The 24,855-nt window shown below is 41.3% G+C and overlaps 1 protein-coding gene across 2 annotated transcripts in view; it reads left to right on the top strand.

The window, feature by feature from the left end:
• The window catches only part of Golim4 (golgi integral membrane protein 4), a 101,876-nt gene that overhangs the window by 46,427 nt on the left and 30,594 nt on the right, over positions 1–24,855 (top strand). For both annotated transcript variants that reach the window (XM_045130041.1, XM_045130040.1), the window contains exons 2-5: positions 18,033–18,107; positions 19,556–19,605; positions 21,793–21,846; positions 23,653–23,803. In XM_045130041.1, coding sequence (XP_044985976.1) covers positions 18,033–18,107; positions 19,556–19,605; positions 21,793–21,846; positions 23,653–23,803 — 330 coding nt within the window. The remainder of the gene's footprint in view (positions 1–18,032; positions 18,108–19,555; positions 19,606–21,792; positions 21,847–23,652; positions 23,804–24,855) is intronic.

Genomic DNA, 24,855 nt, shown 5'->3' with positions numbered 1-24,855 from the left:
ATATGAGTAAGGAGAGCTGGGCAGGGTAGTGCACGCCTTTAATCCCAGCACTCAGGAGGCAGAGGTAGGAGGAATTGCGTGAGTTCAAGGCCACCCTATGACTACATAGTGAATTCAAGGTAAGCCTGGGCTAGATCCAGACACTATCTTGAAAAACAAAAACCAAAACAAAAGCAAACACACACGCACATAAAAGGAGCAAGGAAAGTCTTGTGTTAGACCTTAACAGCTTTTGCTCCAGGACCTCAGCTGTCTAGAACTGTAAAGAGCTTTTTTGTACTGTGCACTGACTCCTGATTGATGTGTGCTCTTTAATCAAGCACTGTCCAATATCCCAGGACAGAAGATACTCCTATTCAGAGCCCCTTGTGTTGTTAAGCGACCATTTGGAAAATACTCATTTTCTCTAGCCAATATAGAAAAATAGAATTGTGCAGAAGCTATGTAGGAAACTTCTGTAGCTGTCTTTCATTTCTGTTATGAACCTACTTTTTTAAAAAAACAAAAGTTTTACTTAGCCATAAAATTAACACAAAGGAGAGTTCATGTCCAAAAATGAGCCAAGAATAAGGATTTCACTAGGAATTCTCAGCAAGCTGAAGAAACAGGCTCTAGCCATCTAGTGCCAACTTTGCAGTCCGTGTGCTTTTTCTCCCATAGTTTCTTGTGAATATTGTGCCTTTAAGATTCCTCACTTTGGGGGATGGGATGATGGCTTAGTGATTAAAGGAGCTTATTTGCAAAGCCTGCTGGCCCAAGTTCAATTCCCATGCCACCCACATTAAGCCAGATGCCAAAAATGGTGCATGCGTCTGGCTTTCCTTTGCAGCAGCAAGAGGCTCTAGTGTGGCCATACATGAACAAACCTATACACACATGCATATACATGCATGTGCACACAAGTGCCCTCTCAAATAAATTAAATTTTTTTTAAAGTGCTTACAAATGTTTAAGCAATTTGTCCCTTTCTTTTCCTCTCTCTTTTCTTTCTCTGTCTTTCTTTCCATTCCTCCCTCCCTTCCATCTTTCTTTTTTTTTTTTTTTTGTGAGACAGGGTCTCATGTAGCCCAGGCTGGTCTTGAACTCATTCTTTATATGGCCAAGGATGATCTTGAACGCCTGATTCTACATTTTCCACCTCCATGGTGGGCACTTCCATGCCTAGGTTAGTGCCGTGCTAAGAATCAAACCCAGGGTTTCATTCTTGCTAGGCACACTGCCAACTGAGCTATACCCCAGCCCCTTGCATCTATTTCCAGTGTACGTGTAATCATCACTCAGGCATTGTGGTTTCCCAATACTATTTTGCTATTGTGCTTTCCTCTCCATCTGTTACCCTGTGCTCACGTACAAGATGAGGTTCCCTTCGCCTCGCAAAACTACCCCTCAGAAGAGAAGGGGTTTCATGCTGGAATGAGAACAAAGCCTCTGCTATGACTGGGTGCTTCCCCTCAGCTTCACTTCAAACAGCAGATCACTGTGTGAAGAAGACTCGTTAGCCCAAAATGACCTCATTTAATGCCTTAGATATTTATGGAAGGCACCTGACAGGATCTTGTTTGGAAGGCTGCAGGGGCAGTTAAAATAATGTGGGTATTTATTCCCAGGAATGTGCCCTCATTTGCAAATACAAAATGTCTTTGTAAACAAGGCTTGTCAGAAAAATAAAACTAAACAAAATTGATCCATTTAGGAGTAAGTGGTATAGAAAGCAGGACTATGCTCACACAGGACAAACGGAAGTGACCATCATTCTAATTTTTGCCAGATTATCTTTGTGGCATAGGGCAAGGTTTCCAGGAAAGGCCTCAGATAGACATTCCTCATTGCCTATCTCAAGGGAAGGTAAGTGTCCTACAGAATACTGCTTGAGGACTGAAAAAAAAAAATATGACACAAGTTGCCATCAGCCAGGCATAGATAGGGTGAGTCTGGAAAAAAATTTTGATGAGAGATAGAAAGAAGTCACTATTGACTTGTGCTTTTATTCACTGTTGGTTTGATTTATGTTAAGTACAATAACACATACCATGATTTCATGTAAACAGCTTCATACAATCCAATTTTTTTTTCTTTTTGGTTTTCTGAGATAGGGTCTCAATCTAGCCCAGGCTGACCTGGAATTCACTATTTCGTCTCAGGGTGGCCTTCAACTCATGATGATCCTCCTGCCTCTGCCTCCCGAGTACTAGGATTAAAGGTGTGAGCCACCACACCCGGCTCAAGTTTTTGATAAACTATAAAATTATACTTACAGTACATGAATCATAAACACAGATCGTAATGAATTTATCTTTTGTTTGTGTGTGTGTGTGTGTGTGTGTGTGTGTGTGTGTTTGGTGTGTGTTTGTCCACTTGCTTGGCTTGTTTCTTGGTGCTGGGGATCTGAACTGAGGTCCTCATACTTGCAAGGCAGCATCTCCCTGTTATTGAATTTTTAAAATTATTTTGTGTGTGTTTATGTGTGGATATGTATTTATGTGTGGATTGTGTGTGTGTGTGTGTGTGTGTGTGTGTGTGTGTGTGTATGGACTCACACATGTCATGGTTTCCATATGGAGGTCAGAGGACAGCCTTGGGGTACTGGTCCTCTCCTTCCACCTTCTGTTTTAGGACAGGCTTCCTTGTTGCCTTGACAGTGCACTTGTGCCTTAGAGCTTCTAGATTCCCCTGGCTTGGCCTCTTACTGATGGAAGCAGTCTAGTCAACATTCACACCAAGAATAAAACCCTTACAGCCACCCAGGACACCACCTCATGCTGTTTTCCCGCAATTGCCTAACTTCTGCCTTCTTGAACTTACAACATACACTTTGTAAAACAAAATCTCCTGAAGGTCTAGAGAACTGGCTTAGTGGTTAAGGTGCTTGCTGGTAAAGCCAAGGAATCCAGGATTCCCCAGTACTAACGTAAAGCTGTATGTTCAAGGTCATACAGGCATCTGGAGTTCATTTTCAGTGGCTAGATGCCCTGGCACCCTTTCTTTCCCTCCTTAACTAATATTTTTTTAAAGGCCCTTGTCACTATAGAGTAAGTTTGTTTTTATAAATAGAACTATTCAGTAAGCATCAGTTTGCTATCTGGCTTTCATTCCTTAACATTTTTTTTTTAAATGAAATGTTACCTTTTGAACAAACTAAGTAAATCCATTTTACTATGGTATATATTTTTGGTAGTTTCACTTGGGGACTGTTACAAATAGTGCTGTCACTCAAAACCACCTTTGTGGCTTTTGGTAGAAAAATGCTAAGTATTTGGATCCATGCTTGTGAGTAGGATAAATCAAGACAGGTTGTGGTGGCACACACCTTTATTTTCTTTATTAATTATGTACATACTCAGTGTGTAAACAGCACATGTTGGTACCATCCTTACCCTTATCCCTGCCACCCCTCTCAAAGGGATCCTCCTTGCTGGAGATGCCAGTTATCACCATGGGGATTGTGGGTTGTGAATTGTGTGGTTGGCCATAAGTTATGGGGAAGAGGCAATGTCTGTGTGGGTAATATCCCAACTTGTGGCTCAAACAATCATTCCACCCTCTCTTCTGTGTATTTCCCTGAGCCATGTTGGGTTGTTTTATATTTACTTCAGTGATGAGGTCTTGGGAACCTCTGTGTCTCTGGATATATAGTTTGGTAGGAGTTGAGTGTTCTGTGTGTCTGTCTCCTTCACCCTTGTGCGGGTACCAGGTTCATCAAGAAAGCAGCACTCTTGCTTATTTCCCCAATTCCTCTATGGTTTCAACTAGGGCCCTTGTGAAGTGTGATGGGCTGATTCTCTCCTCAGCCTCTATGTCCATCTGAAAAAGAGAAACAGATTCTCGAATAGAGTGTGAAGTTAGCACTGGATAAATGGTATAACCATTATTAGTTTACAGAAAATTTAATAAGTGTAGGCCCTCTTGTAGCCCAAGATCAGTGGGAGCTTAGTAATGGAGAGCAAACTTGTTATTTGAATATGATTTTGACTTGTTTCTCAGTTCTTGCTATGGGTTCTGTTCCACTGAGTGGATCTGTTAGCCAATCCAAGAGCAGTTGGTTACCCACCATGACTATGTGCCACTATTGCACTGTGTGAGCATCATGTCAGGTTGTTTGCTTCTTAGTAGGTCAGACCTTGAGATGGTTGGACAGATGTTGGCCATTTTCTCCCAGTAGCGTATATAGCATCTTTGGCACTAGATGAGCTAACTGTTTGGGGACTGGCTGTCTTTCAGATTCCTGCCAGATCTCTCCATGTTCCATACCAACAGTATATGGTGTCTTCTTTGGTGGGTAATCAAGTGCTCTTACAGAAATATGTCTTCTTTTGGAAAACCTTGTAGGTCTTTCTGATCAACAGCTCATTGTGGATGTATACTTCATCCTGGTACTGGGTGGGAGTTACAGACCAGTGCCAAGGGAAAAGAAAGAAGAAAAAGGTATCATTAAAGACAAAGATAGAAAAGAGAGAGAGAGAGAGAGAGAAAGAAACAGGAGAAAATTAAGGTTAGTCTTCATCAAACCCTCTTCAGGGCCCTTTGATCCAGGCGTTCCCTCTAAGGACCAGATGAAAGTTCAACCTTTTAGTCTGTCTTTCAGGATGTAGGATTTTGTGCTACAGTTCCATTTGGATACATATGTTTTGTGGTTCCCCCTTACCCTCCTCTCCAGCCTCACCTTCCCTGTTGTCTGGTCCTCGAGATGCCTATTAGGTATGTCAGTATCTCAGGCTGATCCAGGTTAGGAGCCAGATATGAGTGAGACTATGCAACAATTGTCTTTCTGTGATTTGGTAAGTTCACTGCAAATTATCTGTTCCAAGTTTGACCATTTTTCTACAAATTTAATTGTGTCATTTTTTTTCTTACTGCTGTGTGGAAGTCCATTGTGTAGATATGCCATGCCTTTAATCCCAGCACTTGGGAGGCAGAGGTTCGAGGCCACCCTGAAACTATATAGTGAATTCCAGGTCAGCCTGAGCTACAGTGAGACCCTACCTTGGAAAACAAAAACAAAAACAAAAACAAATACAAAAGCCTTTAAAGCTTTAATGAACCCCAAATTTATTATTTATTTCTGCATATGTAGAATGTGTTATTTGTATGAGAGTGTGGTATATGCTCACATATGTGCAGATGCATGTGTCCTCAGTGTGCCTGTGTGGAGTCCAGAGGACGTTGAGTGTCTTTGTCTATGGCTCTTATTTTCTTGAGACAGCATTCTCATTGAACTTGGAAATGTTATTATTTAGTTAGATTGGCTAAACAGTGATCTCAGTGGTCTTCTCTCAGCTCTCCTCAGAATTAGTGTTACAGGCACCCACAGCCATTCATAACTTTTTACAAGAGTTTTGGGGATCAATCTCATATCTTCATGATTGTGTAGCAAGTGTTATTGCCCAGTGAGCCATCTCCCTAATCTCCTTTCTCTGCCTTTTTGCCTTCCTTCCTCCCTTCCTGTCTGACTAAGGATCTGGTCAAGTAATCCTTAGTGCCCCATCATTTTTCTCCGGCCCCAGTTATCAACTTTACATTGCTTCTGTGTTGAACATTGTTCACAGAACTCCCCAATAAAAGCTCATGGAGAGTGGGAAGGGAACTCTTGCTAAACACACAAATTCCAGGTTATTTCCCTTCAAGTTTCAATTCTGCACATTTGGCTTGAGCCTGAGGAATCTGTGCTTTAAAAACAAGTTGTACAGATGATTATCCTCATCCTTAGAAGGTCTGAGGAGCATCAAACAGGTGGCGTGTGTTTTTGCATTGCTGTGCATTCTTTCCATTATTTGGGTTTTTCTCTTCCCTCCCTTTATTGTCATCCTTCAACATTCAACCAGCTTTCCCCAGTGTTTGTCTACTTGACTTCTCTGGGCTGAGGAAATAATTCTGTGATCCATGAAATACTTTTAGCTTCTTATTTAAAACTTATTTTTATTTATGAGAGGGAGAGAGGGAGAGAGAATGGGTGTGCCAGGGCCTTCAGGCATTACAAATGAACTCCAGACACATGCACTATCATGTGCATCTGGTTTTCATGGGTTCTGGGGAGTCAAACTTGGGTCCTTAGGCTTCACAGGCAAGCACCTTAATTGCTAGACCATTTCTCCAGTCCTGATCCATGAATTCTTGTGGCTGATATTCCTTACAAGGCCACAGCACTAGCATCGTTCTGCATCTCTATAGCGGACATGTGGTGACAGCTTTCCGCTGTAGGTGCAGTGACTCCCCAAGGTCCTAGTCTGCCCTTTCCTCATGTTTGGTTACTGCAGAAGCCACTGCTTACCACTGATGGGCTTCACTGTGTCTTGTAACTTTTCCTAGGAACATGGCCAATAAGGCATCATCGACCCCCCCCCCAAAAAAAAGTGCACCCAGTCTATCTGACAGGAGGGTGGGTGACTCAAAGGCAACTGAGTTACCAGAAAACCCATGGCATTGTGAGTGATAAATCATCAAAGACACATCTTTGGAGTTACCTGCTCAACTTGCAGAGAGTTCCTCCAGCACCTACTGTCCTCGGTATCAGCTTATGACTCATATAACTTGAGGAGAGGCCTTGTGAATCTTAACACTTCCTGGATTTCTTGAGCCCTGTTAGTTTCATTAGCTTTCTCATTTGTATGAGTCTCCCTCTGTCTTCCAAATGGAAATACTTCAATTTGGAGGCGTCTTGCATACATGCAGCCACATTAAGATATGAGTCTCCTTCTTTCTTCCAAATGGAAATACTTCAATTTGATTGCGTCTTGCATACATGCAGCCACATTAAGATAAATTCCACATTATTTTTCTGCTCAGAGCATCTCAACTTCCTAATGAGTAAAGCCCAAGTTCTCGGTAGTCCTCATAGACTCATGGAACTTCACCCCTTTGTCCCTCTTCATGACCCTCCAGGGTCTCTGGGCCTCAGGAGCTGTGGCCTCTTGGCTTTTGGCTTCTCCGCCTATCACAGGTGTGCTTGTGCTGGCAGAGTGGGTGAGCTGTGCTGTTCCCTCTGTGTGCAACACTCCTGGCCTTTCAGGTTTTGGTTAAATGGCTGCTTGGTAAGGCCTGCTCTCACCACACACTTAAAAAACCTGACTTTCCTTCCATATATTTCCAACATCTTTCCATCTCTTTTATCTTGCTTTTTCAAATCATTTTTAGCCTAGTTCGTGTTTATTTTGTCCATTAGGAATCATTACTATCACTGCAGAATATAAACCCTGAAGGCTGATTTTTTAATACTGTTTTACTTACAGCATATTTCCAAATGATAAAACAATGCTTGGCATATAGTATGTGCTCAGAAAATATTTGTTTGATTTGTTGGAGGAAATATTCAGAATGTAATTGAGATACAAGACTTAAAAAAAAGATTTAGTTTTATTTATTTATTTGTGAGATAGATAGAGAGAGAGGGAGAGAATGCATGTCAGGGCCTCCAGCCACTGCAAATGAACTCCAGATGCATGCACCATTATGTGCATCTGGCTTATGTGGGTTCTTGGGAGTTAAACTTGAGTCCTTTGACTTTGCAGAAAAAGGCCTAAGCGCCTAGCCATCTCCCAGCCCAGAGGAGGAAAAAAAAAAAAGACCTTGAATAGCATCTCTTTACTTTTATGAAAGCGTCTTCTAAGAGATGGTACATATTTGTCTCCTTTTGAAATGACAGTTTGATGCCAGAAGCCAGGTTGGAGGAGGCACGGCTCGTGTACTGCTGCACCGGCTGAGTGGGAAGATAGTGCTAGCCGGGCTCATTCTGACCTCCTGTGCTTTTCTCTGCCATGCAGCATAGCAGCCGCTGAATACTGAATTTTAGGTTATCCCATCTTTACTAGCATTGCGTGAAGTGTCCACAGAGGCAAGATTCCTATGGAAGAAGAAATGAGGTGGCTTGTGCAAGTTAAATGTGGTGAAGAGTACATGCATAAGTTCATGTTTCCAGCTTCAATTACTGTGCCTGTGCAGACTGTAGTGGACGCTTTTCTTCTTGCTGTGACTAACTGACATGTAGCAAATTAACACAGAAATAGTTAATTTTGCCTCCATTTACAGGTACTATATAGTCCATTACGGAGGGGACGGCAGAATGGCAGGGTGCTAGGGTGACTGGTCATGTTGTATCTTCAGCCAGGAAGGAGAGAGTGGACAGAAAGTGGTTCTGGGCTATAAAACCTCAAGGCCCAAACCTTGACCCACTTCCTCCAGAATGGCTCCAACCCACTAAAGGTTCCACCACCTTCCAAAATAGTGCCACCAGCTGGGGACCAAGTGTTTGGACATGTGAACCTGTAAGGCGGCCTTGCCTTCACACTGCAGCATGTATTTATCCCACCTCAGGGGACTAAACATATGTCTTCTTCCCTCCTTCTTCTTCTCTCCCTCATTTTTTCCTGAAGTACTTTGAGGCTGCCTAGCTGAAATTTGACTGCTAAATAATGACACTGTTGGACCAGTTCTGTGCATGTCTTACTTCAGAATACATTTTGCTACTATTTCTATGAGCTCTTAAATTTCTAACCTCTGTGCCTACACAGCCACATGTATCTTAAAGTACATATACGTGCTCTGTGAAATGCAGCATTTCCATGAGACAGGAATATGTTTTCCTCCTTGCCTCTGTAAGAGTTTTGATTTAAAAATTCTGCAAGCTTAGCAGACCCTGATGTCATTCCTGCCTTCCTGACCTTGGTGATCTTAATTGTCATCTACTGTTGCTACTGTCTTGGCCTCTTCTCACAACCTGGATTTATTGATAATAGTATTTTTTTTTAAGAAAATGTGTACTCCCTGTTCAGAAACACCTCTGAACCCTTCTGCAGGAGCTCTGACCAGATAGGGGAAGAGTGCTTTCCAAACGAGTACATGCATTGTATCTCAGACAAATGATCATGAGTCGCTCATCACTTGAGTAATGCCTACAAGAAGGCTAGTGTGAGGAACTTGATTCTAAGTCAGCGAATACAGTCTTTATTTGAAAAAGTGCAATCTCCATGAGGAAAAGCCCAAGTGTACTTTTATTCAAAATACAAAAGGCAGTGAAAAACCAATTCAAATTGTGGTTAACATTTTTACTTAATGTACATCACAAGCTGCATGCATTAGCAAACTTAAAATAGATACTCATCTGAACTATTATAGGAACTTTACTGAGTAGTCAGATGTACCATACTTTCTAGGCCATAGAAGAATATCTCATCAGACTTTTCTTTCTTTCAGCATTCTGAAAACATCTATATTTCAGCACTGTGATTTAACTGATACTGAAACATCAACAGATGAATGTATGTTTAATCTCTATTCTCTGGAATATGTGAGTCCTAAAGAGCCAACTATTGTTGGAATGTCTTGGATATAAAGGAAGGGAGGCAAAGAAAGAACATAATTATTTATATTCCAGGGCTGGAGAGATGGTTAAGCAGTTAAAGTGCTTGTCTGAAAAGCCCAAGAACCTGAGTTTAATTTCCTAGTACCCATGTAAGCCAGATGAACAAGGTGACACATGCACCTGGAGCTTGTTTGCAGTGACTAGAGGCCCTGGTGCATCCATTCTGTCCCTCAATATCTCCCTCCCTCCCTCCCTCCCTCCCTCCCTCCCTCTCTCTCTCTCTCTCTCTCTCTCTCTCTCTCTCTTTTTCTCTGTCCCTCTCTCTCTCTCTCTCTCTCTCTGTGTGTGTGTTGATCTCCCTCTCTCTCAAATAAATAAAGAGCAAAAGAAAGAAAAATATTAGAGAATTATATTATAAATACATTAACTCATTGAGTAAATATTATTGAATTCCCTGGATATGAGAAACTCAGGGACTGGTATTGAAGCATTTGTGATGGCTAGAGATGTGGAAGGGACGGAAAAAGAAGACAGCTTGCCCCAGCCCCCCAGGAGACTTCATTTGTTCATTTACTTATTTACTCACCCAAGCATCCATGGATCCTTCTATCCATCCACCCATCTATTCACATTTGCTGAATGCCCAGGACTCAGAATGCCATGTTGATACAGTAATGAAATGAAGCAAATCAGAAGTTCTTATTAAAATTGAGCTTTTGTTGTAGTGGAACAGAGATGCAGTAGCCATAATACGTAAATTGTAGATAGTGATCAGTGCCAGAGAGAAAGAATTAAGCAGGAAACAAAACTGGAAGTGTTCAGAGTGGCAATCTGCTTGTAGTTAATGTGTGTTGTTAGCAGAGGTCTGATGGAAGTGAGGGAAGGATTTCTCAGATAATTGCAGACCTATCAGTTGGGCTCAAGAAAACGGCAGTATGAGAGCCGGGTGTGGTGGCACATGCCTTTAATGCCAGCACTGGGAGGCAGAAATAGGAAGATCACTGTGAGTTTGAGACCAGCCTGAGACTACATAGTGAATTCCAGGTCAGCCTGAGCTAGAGTGAGACCCTACCTCGAAAAGCCAAAATAATAATTAAAAAAAAAAAGACAGTGTGAGTTGCTCAGGTGAATATCTGGCATATTCAGAGAAAAGCAACAAGACTGAGGGGCCAGAGGAGCATGAACCTTGTTAGAGGTTGGAGTTTCACTGGGCATGTGTCAGGAAGACGTGAAAGACTATCATCGCCAAATCTGGAACTTGAATCTGTAGAAACATGTTGGTTCACAGTTAAATTCCATTCTAAATCGTGAGGCAGACAGGAAAGGTTGTAATGGTAGATTTGTGTTAGTCAGCTTCCTCTCACTCTAATGAAGTGCCTGAAACAATTATCTTATCTAGAGCAAAGATTGGTTTTGGCTCACAGTCTTGGAGGTTCCGGTCTATAACTGATGGGCCCTGGTTTCTTGACATGTGGTGAGCCAGTGTATCATGACAGCAGAATGTGGTAGTGCAAACCTGAACTAATAATTGAGATTAATGAGGAAGGGACTGGGGTTCCATAGTCCTCTTTGTGGGCATAGCTCCAGTGACTTAAGGTCCCACTACCTCCAAATCGACCTTTGGAGGACTTTCAGGGTCCAAACTGGGATTGAATGGGAAGCAAATTCTTGACACAATAGTCTCAGAGTCACAATAGTCTCAGAGGGATCAGAGTAAAATCATGAAGAGAGACTCAGAAATGTGAAGAGAAACCTACCAGTATTCCTTAGGAGCGTCCTCACTTCCTCAATCCGAAGAACTGGAAGAAGGATCCAGTCTGTGCTAGCCTACAATTGAAGTTTAATAATAGCAAAGGGATGATAAGATTTCCTCTATTCTTCCTCCTACATCTTATGAAGTAAAATTGAACAAGCAAGAAAAAAAAAAAGAAGGTAGGAAACATATATCTATAATGTCTTTGAGTTGAATCACAAACACATTGTTTTACAGGGAGGATATTATGGCCAGTGGCCAGTGCTCCACCCCACTTACGATGAATTAGAACCACAGCCCCAAAAATGTACCTGGTAACTATCCTAAGGATCAGTGCTTCTAAAATTAAATGTTCCTGTATACCTCAAAATTATTATGGTCTTCGTACTCTGTATAGTTTTTAACATTTTTTCCTTTTTATTTTATTGTTTCCTTTTCCATTGTTCAGATATGCTTTTTTGCAGGTTATGTATGTTCGTTCACTTTTCTGTGGGTTTAAGTGTGCACAGATGCATGTGCACAGGTGTGTGCATGCTTATGAGTCCGTGTGCACAAAAGTTGACATAGTGTATCTTTGATCCCTCCACCTTACTTTTTGAGAAAAGATCTCTCAGTTGAACCCAGAGCTTGCTGGTTTATCTAAGTTAGCTTCCCTCAAAACCCTCTGTTTTTGCCTCAGGAACCCTGGTATTGTAGGTGGGCCTCCAGGCCCGTCTGACCTTCATATAGGTACTAGTGATCCAAACTCAGTCCTCAGTCTGCGTGGCAAGTGCCTTACTGACCAAACCATCTCCCTATCCCTCGCTGATTTTATTTAACCACAATTATTGAGAAAACCACAAATTTTGTATTTAAAATTGATCAAGACAATGAAGTAACTTACAAATGCCACCAGCTGACTTGGGTGACTTTCATACCATGTGGAGCCACTTGTGTGTTTTGTGTAGACAGAACATCATATTGCACTTAAAGCTGTTGGTTCTGCCAAAGAAAACTTGCCTTCTCTTAGCATAAGGAGTTTATCCTTAGCAGTGCTTTCTGCCTCATTTGAAAGTGCTGCCTTCTCTTCCTGAGTTGAAGAATTTTGCCCTGAACTGGTGCAGATACCAGTTTCAGGTTTTATCCATACGGGAATATAGGCAGCTAATTTCTTTTGTAATTTTCAGATGGAATATTTTTAAATGGAAAACTGCTGTGGGAAGCTGGCATGCTTTTGAAACTCCTGAGTTTTTTTTTAAAGTGGCAATAAAGCCGCTTCCTATTCTTTCCTGCATGGAAAATATTTCATCCTTCTTCACCAAGCAGGAGACATGAATATTATGCATTTTATATTTTTTTCATGAAGTCTTATGTTTCAAATCCTGTGTCTTTGAAGTCTTACTTTAGTCTAAGGAACTTGAATGACAAGTTTGATATATATATATATATATATATATATATATATATATATATATATATATATATATATTTTCCCTTAGATTTGTTTGGTGCTAGGAGAATATGCATTATGTGCAGTCTGGTTACAGGGAGTGTATGTGGCGGCTTTTGCTCATCTTGACTAGTGTTCTTGTCTTCAGAGTACAAATAGAAGAATAGAGGCAGGTTTTGAGGATTGAATAGCAATCTCTCTACTAAGCAAAACAGTAAACTCAGCTAGTTAAATCACTGGCTCAGAAGCCAAAGAAATGCATAGTGATGGGATTAAATGTGTGTGTGTGTGTGTGTGTATGTATGTGCGCGCACACGTGCGTGCATATGTGTTTAGTAGTACATTTTTCTCAAAGGACATAAAGATTCTGCCTGGTCTTTTTTTATTGCACATCAATTTTTTTGTGAAAATGGACATAGAGTTGAATGACTAAAGAATGTTTTTTTGTTTTCTCTGTTGTAAGGACTTTTTTTTTTTAAATATTTATTTATTTCTTTCTTTGAGAGAGACAGACACAGAGAGAAAGACAGATAGAGGGAGAGAGAGAGAATGGGCGCGCCAGGGCTTCCAGCCTCTGCAAACGAACTCCAGACGCGTGCGCCCCCTTGTGCATCTGGCTAACGTGGGACCTGGGGAACCGAGCCTCGAACCGGGGTCCTTAGGCTTCACAGGCAAGCGCTTAACCGCTACGCCATCTCTCCAGCCCAATTGTTGTAAGGACTTTTTAAGTGACAATAAACAGGACACAAATATGAATTTTAGACAAATCCTTAATTCATTTTTATTAGACTATAATTGTAAGATTTTAAGGATGCATGAAAATTCATCTCATTTGTTGTATCTCTTGATGTTTTAAGCCATCCAAAATATTGAAAAGCTATTTTAGCATTTCAGAGGGCATCAGATGATGTTCTGAACACCTCATATACAGATTTTCTTCTATGTGCACTGGAATTGTGTTCAGATAAAGCTATATTAGGTTGAAGTTAAAAATGCATCTAACTTCTCCATCCTCCTGAGCATCATATGTTAGCCACATGGTGCCCTCTAAAGAGTGGGATCCCGACCCTTGTGACCACATGACCGAGGGCCACAGCTCACTGCATTTCACAGCATATGAAGAGAATGTATTATCACATAAGACCAGCCCTAGGGGAAAATAAATTCAACGTGCTATTTCTACTGAATGCCTATGGCTTTTTGGTCTTTGTAAAGTCAAAACATCAGAAGTTGTAGGTTTGGGGGTACTCCAAGAGGAAAGTGCATCCAGTATAAGGAAACTGAAGTTCTAAGCCACTCAGCAGCTCACACCATCAAAACTGGAGCTGGGAACTCAGCTCAGGCAATAGTGACTGAGCTCAGCATTTCACCACAGCTCTCTCCCTCACCCTGTCCCCCCTGGAGTTAATCTCCACACTCACTTCCCTTTAACTAATGAGGAATAGTTCAAGGCTTTGTTTTCAATCTGTTTTCCTTTTCCTAAGCCACTTTCCCACCACTCTTTTCTGCCCCATTCTTTCATTTTTCCTCCAGTGTGAGTTCCTTCAACCCTCAAACCATTTTTAAATTCGTTTTTGCATATGTGCGTGTTTGGTATGTGCATGTTCATGCACATGTGGGAATGTGGGTGCAGTTGTGTGAATATATATAAGTGCATACATACAGAGGTCATAAGTTGGCATCAGGCATCTTCCTTTATTGTTTTCTATGTTATCTTTATAAACTAGGGTCTATTACTGAAATTGAAACTTACAATTTTGGCTAAAAAAGCTAACTAGCAAGCCTCCAGGAAGCCTTCTGTCTCTGTCTCCATAGAATTGTGATTCTAAGTCTATATTATCATGCCCAGCTTTTACATGGGTGCTGGAGAATGGAACTCAGGTCCACATACTCAGGCAGCAGGCACCTGACACAGTGAATCTTCTTAGCATCTTCCTCCCGACAGGCACACTTTGAATTCTTAAGTTTTATTCCTTTAGTGCTGAAACCTGATACTGAGACAAGAGAGTAGCGCTGGTACAATCATCCTGCAGTTTTCACCCAGGTCCTTTGTTACTCTTTACCACATCTTTTTTTCTTTTTAAAAATATTTATTTTTATTTATTTATTTGACAGAGAAAGAGGGAGGGGGGGAGAGAGATGGAGAGGGAGAGAATGAGCATGCCAGGGCCTCCAGCCACTGCAAATAAACTCCAGATGTGTGCGCCCCCTTGTACATCTGGCTAGTGTGGGTCCTGGGGAATCGAACCAGGGTCATTTGGATTTGCAGGCAAACAACTTAACTGCTAAGCCATCCCTCCAACCCTACCACATGTTTATTCCTCTATACTTGCAAAATTATCCCTGTCAGGCCTGAGCGCTCTGTAATCAGTGATGCCATTTTTTACATTCATGAATGTGTCTTAGATGTCCCAGGACCTTTGACTGTTAAATGTCACCCAGGGCATGTTGGCCTATGCACAGACATTTCATGTTTGGTTTTGCTTATTTACTATAATTTGTTACTATGCATATGTTCAAAGAGCTTGTGCCTCTCCAGATCACTCCTATTAGCATGGTGAATGTCCACTAACTGTTAAGATGCTCAGAGATGTGTGTGATTCAGATTGAGAAATGGAACTCCAGCCAGCCGCTACATACTGTCTTCTTAACTGAATTCCACAGAAGGAAACAGATAATGGGATAACCTCACCCACCTCCCTGTCACACTCCTTCTCCAGAAGCATTCTCACACACCTGGTTAATTTCAGCCCCTTACCCCCCCCCCCCATGTATTGAAGGAGAAATCACATTGGTTAAGTGTCCTGCTTCTTCAGCCAATGGTAACCACACTGCCTAACAGCCTTGTACCCTAAAACACTGAATTCACAACAGTGACTTTACAGGGGCTGCTGGTGTGTTTTATTAAGAATAAATTCACAGAATTGTAAGTTGAAGAGTCAGCTTTTCTATGTATTCTAGAGCTCTGAGGTGACCGGGAATGGGGGATGAGCACCCTCCTTGTATAAGACTTTTTTAAAAAAAATCTTGTGTGTGTGTGTGTGGGTGTGTTTTCATGGGTGTGAGTGTGAGTGTAGGGGTGCCACAGCACATGAGGAGGGGATCAGTGGACAACATCTGGTCTTGGTTTTCAACATCCACCTTGTCTGAGGCAGGGTCTCTTTGTCATTGCTGCATCTGCCACCCTTCCTGGCCCTCGAGCTTCGGAGGATCCTTCTCTCTCTGCTTCCCATCTAACCATAGGAACACTGGGTTGACAGACTCACCATATCCGGTTTTTCATGGGTTCTGAGGATCTGAACTCAGTCCACAAACTCGCATCCCCACCCCCGCGTAAGCCCTCCTGACTGTGCTGCTGCGGGAAGCACCCTCGTCGGCAGCACTGTTGCTGTGCTGGTGGCTCTGATCTCCATTCAGGGCCTCTCTGGACACAGGACCTGCTGCTGCCTATTTAGCTCTGTCTCAGCAAGATCTGGTTTTCTGTGTCTCCTCTCCTCTTTGAAAGCAGAGCATGTGCTTGCTGAAGTCCAGACTGAAATAAGTCAGGTTATGACATGAGATTCCCTTTTGACTGGTGTTCACGTTCCTACTACTTTTGACCCAGACCATGGAAACTTTGGCCAGTGTCTTAGAGGAGAAATAAATGTTCTTTCTTAACCATGAATTTGTAACTCTAGTCTTTGAAACACAACTACTTTTAATCCAGTTATATACTTCTCTTCAAGAAGGGGTTACTTAAGTGTGGAATTGTAGTGAAACCCCTTATGATAATAATACAAGGGGAAACGATGGTCCAGGTGGTGTTATGAATGGCATAGACACTCTGATAGAGGAAGGGAGTGGAGCAGGGATAGCTGCAGTGGCAGGATGATGATGCGGGTAACTGTGGAATTAGAGGGGTTCGCCACCAGTAACAATGCCATCTCCATGCCAGTTGGGTGACCAATGCATTCTACAGGTTATAAACAGAGATGTGAGTGGATCTGTGAAAAGAAATGGTGTCTTTGATGGCTTTAGATGGAATCCTGGGAATAGGAGGTTTACACAAGATGCCAAGATGGCAGTTTCAGGGTTAAAAGGAGGTGGGGGATCTGGAAGAGCGACCATAAGGGCAGCAGTAGCTGCTACCTGGCATCTGTGATGGTGAGAGACTGAAGTGGGAGAGAGAGAGGGGGCAGTCCCTTCAGCAGTAAGGGGTTATAGTCCGGGGGAGGGGGGGCTCCTGGGGTCATGGGCAGTTTGGCAGCAGCTGGAGGTGTGGGGACAGTTTTGTGTATTGCAAGCACTCAGCTAGGGATAGATGATGGAATTGCATGTAGCCAAGGGAGCTTGGTTCTGGTCAAAGAATGGAGTAACAGGGTTGGCTTTGCTTGCCAGGGAATGAGATCATAGTTGACATAATGCTGAACAAACAGGATTCAAAGGGTGCAGCAGGAATTGGATTTCCCCTTGCCTCTGCCTCTACCCCCATTGCCTGTTCAGATCACACAGGAGCTGAGACTTCTGTTGCTGGAATAAGCCTAAGACATACTTGGCAATTTCTTTGGCTTCTCTCAGATTTAAAGCAGAACTGCAGCAATCCGCAAGCTTATACCCATTAACACAGTTTAATCAGTTTGCCAGGTGCTAGGTCTGGCCTAGGTCAGCGGCATAAAGCAGACTTAATTCCTTCCGAGGTGAGGCTTGTTCCTCTCACAGCCTCAGTTTACAGCAGCCGCAGGGGCTGGCGGCCGCCCTGTGCTTCCTCCCTCTGCTCCCCACATAGGCCCATCTTCCTCTCTGCTCACCGGCATCTCCGGCTTCCCCCAAACAGATAGGTGGTCAGGGAGGAGAGGGCGGGGTACCTTCTAGAATGGACATCAGTTTCTGGCTGTGGCTGATAATGAAGTCGGCTCTTTTGTGGGGACTCTTGGGGGTTTTGTGAAGAGTTCCTCTCCTCCAGTGTGGCATAGAGAGGAGATTTCTCCTTTGTGGCAGGAGTGTACTGCTTCAATACCAGTTGGCCCAGGCTATCTGGATGCAGGGCACATTCACTTTGTAGTATTTAGCATGCTGTAGTACTTAGTCATGTACAGCAGTACTTTTTAGTACTTGGTAATGCTCACTCGTGCTTTGTAGTGCTGGGTAGGCGAGAATGCTTTTCTAAAGCCTATCAGGGCGGTGGAGGAAGGAAAGATGGTTGAGGGGCACCTGAGGTGGGGGTGGTGGATGAGTCATGCCAGTAGGCATGTGCCCACAAAGGCAATGGACCTTCCAGTGACACATGGTTAAAAGGCAGAAGACTGACAAGGTGCTGGCTAAGAAGTTGGCTACATCAAGAGTGTTTGCCTGGTCCCCAGTGCAGAACTATGTGTAGGAATACATATACTGTTTCCCCCAATTATGGAACTATAAATACAGATGTTTGTGTTTATTCTTCAGTCTGAATGTGAAACTCTGTTTTTACTTTAATTTTTGTAAACTGTTGCTTTCTTTCTGTTTTGAAAATTATTATTAATTTTACTTTAGAACTTCCAATTTTCTGAAGACAACTAACTTTTAACTCTTTCTTTTTCCAGTTGTGTATGAACACAGATCAAGATTAGAGAAATCTTTGCAGAAGGAACGACTTGAACATAAGAAAGCAAAGGAGGGTAAGTCAGTTCCTGCCATTTGTGATGCATCATAGACTTGACTTATGATTTTTTTTTTTTTTTTTGCTAAGATATTTCTCAAATCAGCTGAAGCCAGTATATAGGTGGCCAGAGAAAAAGATGTTGATAGATATATCAGGCATGGCACAATATTAATTCCTGCTGAAGAGTCTGATGATTAGTGTAAGCAAGGAGGTGTGAAAGACTACAGGCTATGAACTGAAACAGGAGACTGAGAGGGAACAGGAGGTTAGGAGAAAGGGGGTTAACAAAGGAAACCTAGGTAAGTGGAAGAAGCCTGTGGAGGGGAAGGCACAAGGGAGAGGGGCAACGAGGAAAAGGAAGGGAGAAAGGAAACAAAAAAACCCCGAAATTTGTTTGATAAATACCATGAGACTTTTTTCATTATATTCTAATAAGTTTTTTTTAAATGAAAAATAATTCCTGCTAATATTTAGATTTGGAAACTATCTTTCCTATAACCTTGATGTGGTTCATGTGTTGGCTACACATAGTATTTCAGGAGTAAAATTGATTTTATATGTGAATATTAATTGCAGTAGTGTATTTCCAATGCCTCGAACCTCTATAGAACCCACAGCATTCGTTGTTCCAAACGCGCACATTCATTTTCAACAAGTTGACCACACTGCTTCATGTCTTTTGACTAAAACACTTTTTGTCATCATTCCCTACAAATTTTTCTGGCATACTTGTTCAGTCTGAAAAGTTAATATTGACTGGGCGTATTAGTCTATAAGACTGATGTGTATCAGAATTTTTGTATAAAGTGTATGCCTTTTCCAACTCACAATTGGAAGTTCTCTGCCTTCTTTTCAGTACATGGATTTTGGTAAATACTGAAACTCGTGTCCTTGTCTTCCTGGGGGAGGCGGAAGGACAGGTCTGGGAGGGTGCATCATGCAGATCCTCTACTGACCCTGGACAGACTGCGTGAGCAAGACACTTCGCATCATTAGAGTGTTTTGAGAGTTGCTGCCCTCATCTTCCAGCGCCGTGATTCCATGGCGCCATCTAGTGGACAATAGGGTGCTGTGCGTACTGAAGATGGCTCTGATGGCCTGATTGCTCTTTTTGATTCCTGAAGGGCTCTAGTGTGCCATCTAGTGGCGTGCCTTAAATCACCCTGCCTTCAGATCCGTTCCTACCGCCCCAAAATTCTAAGAGGTTACTCACAGTTATCGAAGTGCTCCTTGAAACATTTGATTATAATACGGATTTTAGCCACACAGGTTTTACGGCTCCAAGTTTCATATACTTCCAAAGCTTTGAGTGCAAAATAAAATGTGCAAATCACCAAATAGATCCGTTTACACCTAACACATTTTGGCAAGTCTGAGTCAAGTTTGCCTTTGTTTTTCGAAATATTTAAAAATTGCTCAGTGAATTAATTTATACTCGTATTTTATGTATTCTGTCTTTCCTAGATTTCCTTGTTTATAAGTTAGAAGCTCAAGAAACACTAAACAAAGGAAGGGTAAGGATTTGTTTTGTTTCTCTCTTTAATTTGTTTTCATAAAATTTGTAGGAGATAGAAATATGGCTATACTTTTGTATGCTGTTGATCACTAGAATTGTAAGACAGTCACACTTTTTTTTTGGTTAGCAAAATTCCCAAGAATAAGGGCTTAAAAGTTGTTCTTTTGTGACTGGGGAGAAGGCTCAGTGGATAAAGCCACCACCCGTGTCAAGGCTAGGCAGGCATGAAAGCCGGCCTGTAATCCCAGGGCTCAAGAGACGGGGTGCCCCTTCTCAAGCTGTCTAGCCAGATCATTAAAATTGTTGAGCTCTGAGTCTAATGAGAGACCTAATCTCAAAAAATAAGGTGGAAAGTGATATAGGAAGACATCTGACATCAACCTCTGGCTTCTATGTACAAACATGAGCACCCAAACACACATGCACCCCCATGCTTCTAACATACCCACACGCACATCACACACACAGACAAAACTATGAAATTGTTTTTTGTTTCTTTTTGAGGTAGGGTCTTGCTCTAGATCATAGGTCAGGCTGACCTTGAATTCATTTTGTACTCTCAGGGTGGCTTCGAACTCATAGCAATCTTCTTACCTTTGCCTCCTGATAAAATTTTTTTTTTTAATTTTTCTTTACTTGCCATATGTTTGGTGGTAACATGGAAGTAGCATCAATAGTTAATAGTAATGTGAAAGGTTTGTTTGTTTTGGTCTGATACAGTTTTTTTTTCTTTCTTTTTTTTTTTTTGTGAAAGAGTCTCATGTAACCAGGGCTTGTTTCCAACTCACTGTGCAGCCAAGGATGACCCTGAACGCTTGCTCCTACCTCTTCTTTCTGAGTAATTGAGTAATGAGATTATAGGAATCCCAACACACCCTATACCATTATCTGTGAAGGTTTTTTTTTTTTTTTTTTTTTTTGGTAGTCTCTCCTTTCTGCAGAATGTAATGCTTTTGTTTGCCTTTCCAAAAGTAACATCAAAACATGAGACCTAGCTTAGAGTTGGCCTTTAAAAGCCTTTCAAAAGTAAACTAAGGAAAGGATGAGTGTTATTTATATTACAAAGTATGTTAAAGTCCAAATTAACTGGCAAAAAGCCAGCCTTTCACTTACTCTAAGAAAAAAAAAAAATATATATATATATATATAAGCATTAGTAGAAAAAAATTTTAGTGTTTGGAAATATTACAACTGATAAAAGTCATGTTCAAGCTGCCTGGGATTCTTTCAGCTTTCACCTCTCACTTGTTTTTGAAAGCCCCAACCAAGCCAGTGCACACACTGTTGGACATTTTATATTGTATGTAGCTCCTTATTACACTAAAATGAAACAAAGCCATAAATAAACTGATGAAGCAAGAATATGGATTATTTCAGAGAGTGTAGACATGTGAAATCGTGCATGATAGTGCCTGCATGTTGCTAACAGGAGACTATTCTGTTGTATAAAGTAAGGCAGCATAGGAAAGGGAGAGGGAATGTTGCACGTGTCTTTAGTACTCTGACTAGACTGGCAGCCAAGGACTGTGGAACACCAGGAGTTCTCATGGGCAGGTGCTCTCTTTGTCCAGGGCTCACTAGGTCATGGGCCTAGTTCAGTCACTGGCTTAGGCTCAGGTTCCGATCCTGCCTGTGCTGCTGAGGGAAGTGCTTGCATCTGTCTGAGTCTATCACTGTGGTAAAACAACAGTGAGTTTAGAAGTCCTCGCCCAGTGAAGTCAAAGGAAGGAGAGTACCCTGACTCTTCCCTTCCTTCAGCCACGCTGAGCTGTGAGACCAGGTCTGCATTGTCTCTGCCTTCCTCACCTTTCCTGGAGTGATACAGAGTTACCCAGATATAGTGACTGAGGCTCACAAGGTCTTCCCTGTGTCTGGGCTTCTGGTTGTCATCACATTATGAGAGGCAGAACAAAATTATCTCTTAAAATACTGTCCACTTATCATTTTATAACTCCAGGTCCTGGGTTTTCATCACTAAAATCTGGCAAATCCATGAAACTATTAAAACTTCATTTTTGCAATTAAATGAAGAGATAGCCTTTGAGACATTCTGGTCTAAAAACAGAACTTAGCTTACACAAGTAAGACAAATGGAAATCTTTTATTAGAAGCTTGATGCTGTCTTCAGCAAAAGAAATAGATCAGTTATCTTTCATTGATTTGTTGACTATCTTTTTATTTACAGCAAGATTCCAATAGCAGATACAGTGCATTGAATGTCCAGCATCAGATGCTGAAGGTAAGTAACATCAAATTGTTCTTTTTGAAAATGGGAAGAGCTGGGGAGGGGGACACCAGAAGTGAGTGTGTGGGGCACCACATGAGTACACATATGTGCATATACACACACATGCATCACACCTCACACACATATACACCACATTATACACACATGAACAAAAATATGTTCTTTATGGAAAAAAGACAGGATCAAATAATAATTGAACTGAATAATGATCTTTAAAGTTATACAAGAAAAGACAGTTTATAGAAGTTTGATTTGTGTGAAAAATAGTATATGTAGTCATATTTGGCTAAAACACACACACACACACACATATATATGTTTGTCATGCCTGAACATGATTATTGCCTTTTAACAAAGAATATAATTAAAGTATTACTTGTCTCTTTATATCTGGCTCTTGTTAACTGTTTTGATTTTTTTTTTCTCCTTTGTATTTTTAAAGTCTTTGTTTGATTGCTTGATATCTCTCAGAGGTTTCCTTAGGCATTTTCTTTCATCTTATAACAGATCCTGCAGAACTCTTAAAATGCATCCTTAATGTTACTAATATTTAATAAATGTACTTTTACTGACCACAAGAACACCACTTAGGATTTAAAGATTTTCCTTCTTGGAGCTTGGATACAACTCATCACTGTGACTCATACTTGGTTAGGAAGACTTAAAATATAAATTGTAAAGTACAAGAGAAAATCCATTACTTCCATCAAGCTAAGAGAAGTAACATGTCGATTCACGCTGCATGAAATATTCGCTCCCCTCTCCTTCCCTCCCGTTTTCACTTAACACACATTTAGCTCTCTGTTTGGTATTTTCTGTACCTCCACACCAGCAGAACACACACACACACACACACACACACACACACACACACACACACCCCTTATTAACACCAGAACCATTGCTGTCATCAGAAGTGCAATGTGTAATTTAAAGGAGACCATCCTTTAGCATTAAGCATTGGGAGACTATAGAATTCAGGTAAGCTGTGACTACACAGTAAAATTCTCATTTAAAGAATTTAAATGAGAACAAATTCTAGAAATATTTTACTATTTCTTGTGCTCTAGCTTTCTCTTGCTCCTTTAAACTAGGTTATGAAAAGGCTAAAAATTGCAGACCTCAGATACAATTGTGCCTGTGGAGTCAAGGACATTGCTTCTGTGTGTTTCTAAGATACCTGAAAAGCATGTGTCAGTATTGAACATGTATAGACCTTTTTATCTCATCATTATTCCCTTAACATTGGCATCAATACAATAGTAATTTTCATTGAATTTCCATTGTATTAGGTAATACATGAAATCTGGACATGACTTCAAGTGCAGTGGAACATATACAAATGAAAAGATGAGAACTTCAGATTTTGGTAGCTGAGGGGTATCCTGGAGTTAATCATCCATAAATAGTGTGCTACCCCTGAATGTTGCTGAAGGTGTCAGAGTGAAACAGACAATCTATAATATTAATCTGTTGACAGCAAATTTACTATTAACTTTATCTTGTTTCCATAGTAACCTGACTCCCTGGGAACTTCCACATCAGTTTTTCCATCTCTCATGCTAACTTCTTGTTTCCATTGATTTTTTTTTTTTTAAAGAAGTTATGTTTGGCATTGTTCCCAAAATATTCAGTTGAACTGTAGAGGAAATGGAGGTGGGTACACAAGTGGAAAGCAGCTTAGGAACCAAGCTCGCACTTTCATTTGATCATGCAAGATAAAAGCCATGCTGCCAAGAAACCCGCTGCTAGGTAGTGTAGAGAATCTGTATCTTCGCTCAAGTTTTCATCTTGCAGAGTCAACACGAGGAGCTGAAGAAACAGCACACAGACTTGGAAGAGGAGCATCGCAAGCAAGGAGAAGACTTCAGTAGAACGTTCAATGACCACAAGCAGAAATACTTGCAGCTGCAGCAAGAAAAGGAGCAAGAGTTGTCGAAGCTAAAAGGTATTTGAGAGCCAAATTACCCAGTTTATATGTAAATAAGAAATCCTGTTCATGTTTCACCAGGAAAATAGACTTTGCTTTTGCCTAGTGATGGTTTTACATTTATACTGTGGCTCTTTGACAGCCAGTTGCTTCCTAGTAGCATTTCTTTTTAGCTCAATCTCTTTGTGTTTGTTTCCTGTTCTATCTCAGAGGGGCAGGGTGGTTCCCATGAGGTAGGTTGCAAAGCTTGTAGCATCTCTAATATACAACCTGCTAAATGTATTCAGTGTTCTCAGTCCTTGCTGTGCTCAGAACTTGCTCTGCAAATTTCCAAAAATCCCCAAGGGGGCAGAGAAACTTCCTGTTGTTGATCGTAGTTGAGCTCCAGGGTCAGGCTGCTGGCAATCTTGGCCTTTTCCACTCTTCAGTTGCAGAACAACAGGCAAGTGTGTGTTCACCACAGATTTCATTGTCCTTGACTTTAAAATCAGAACCCTCATAAGAAATACCAAGCTCAAAGGGTTAATCTGAGAATTGAACCACTTACGTCTAGTTCTACAGTAGTTACTGGTACAAGGAACATTAACATTATTAATATTCACATCACACATTCTTTTAGTAATGTGCAAAGAAACCCATCACTTCTTTTAAGTACATGAGTTCTAGAAAAAAATAACTGGCATATTCCACAATCAAATGTATAAATTGAATACTAAAATTATGGAGATTGGTTTTAAAAGGCCCATGAAATGTGACAAACAACTGAATTGGAGTAACTTCCAGATTCAAGTAAGGTCTAGTTAGTGTACTCTGCTAAGATTCTAGCTGGGGCTGTATAATCATTTACTAAGATGTCTTCATGGGGGAAGCTGGAGAATGGGTACCTGGCTATACTATTTTTTTAAGCAACATTTTAATTCTTAAGTATTTCTGAAAAAAAGTGCCTGGTAAGGTGGCTCAGCACTTAAAGATGCTTGCTTGCAACCCTGATGGCCCAGGTTCAATACCTCAGGACTCGTGTAAAGCCAGATGTACAAAGTGGTGCATGAGTCTGGAGTTTACTTATAATG

The sequence above is a fragment of the Jaculus jaculus genome, chromosome 11 (assembly GCF_020740685.1).
Source record: "Jaculus jaculus isolate mJacJac1 chromosome 11, mJacJac1.mat.Y.cur, whole genome shotgun sequence".
NCBI lineage: Eukaryota > Metazoa > Chordata > Mammalia > Rodentia > Dipodidae > Jaculus > Jaculus jaculus.
Note: the sequence above shows the minus strand (reverse complement) of the source record. Positions and strands in the feature narration are given on the sequence as shown.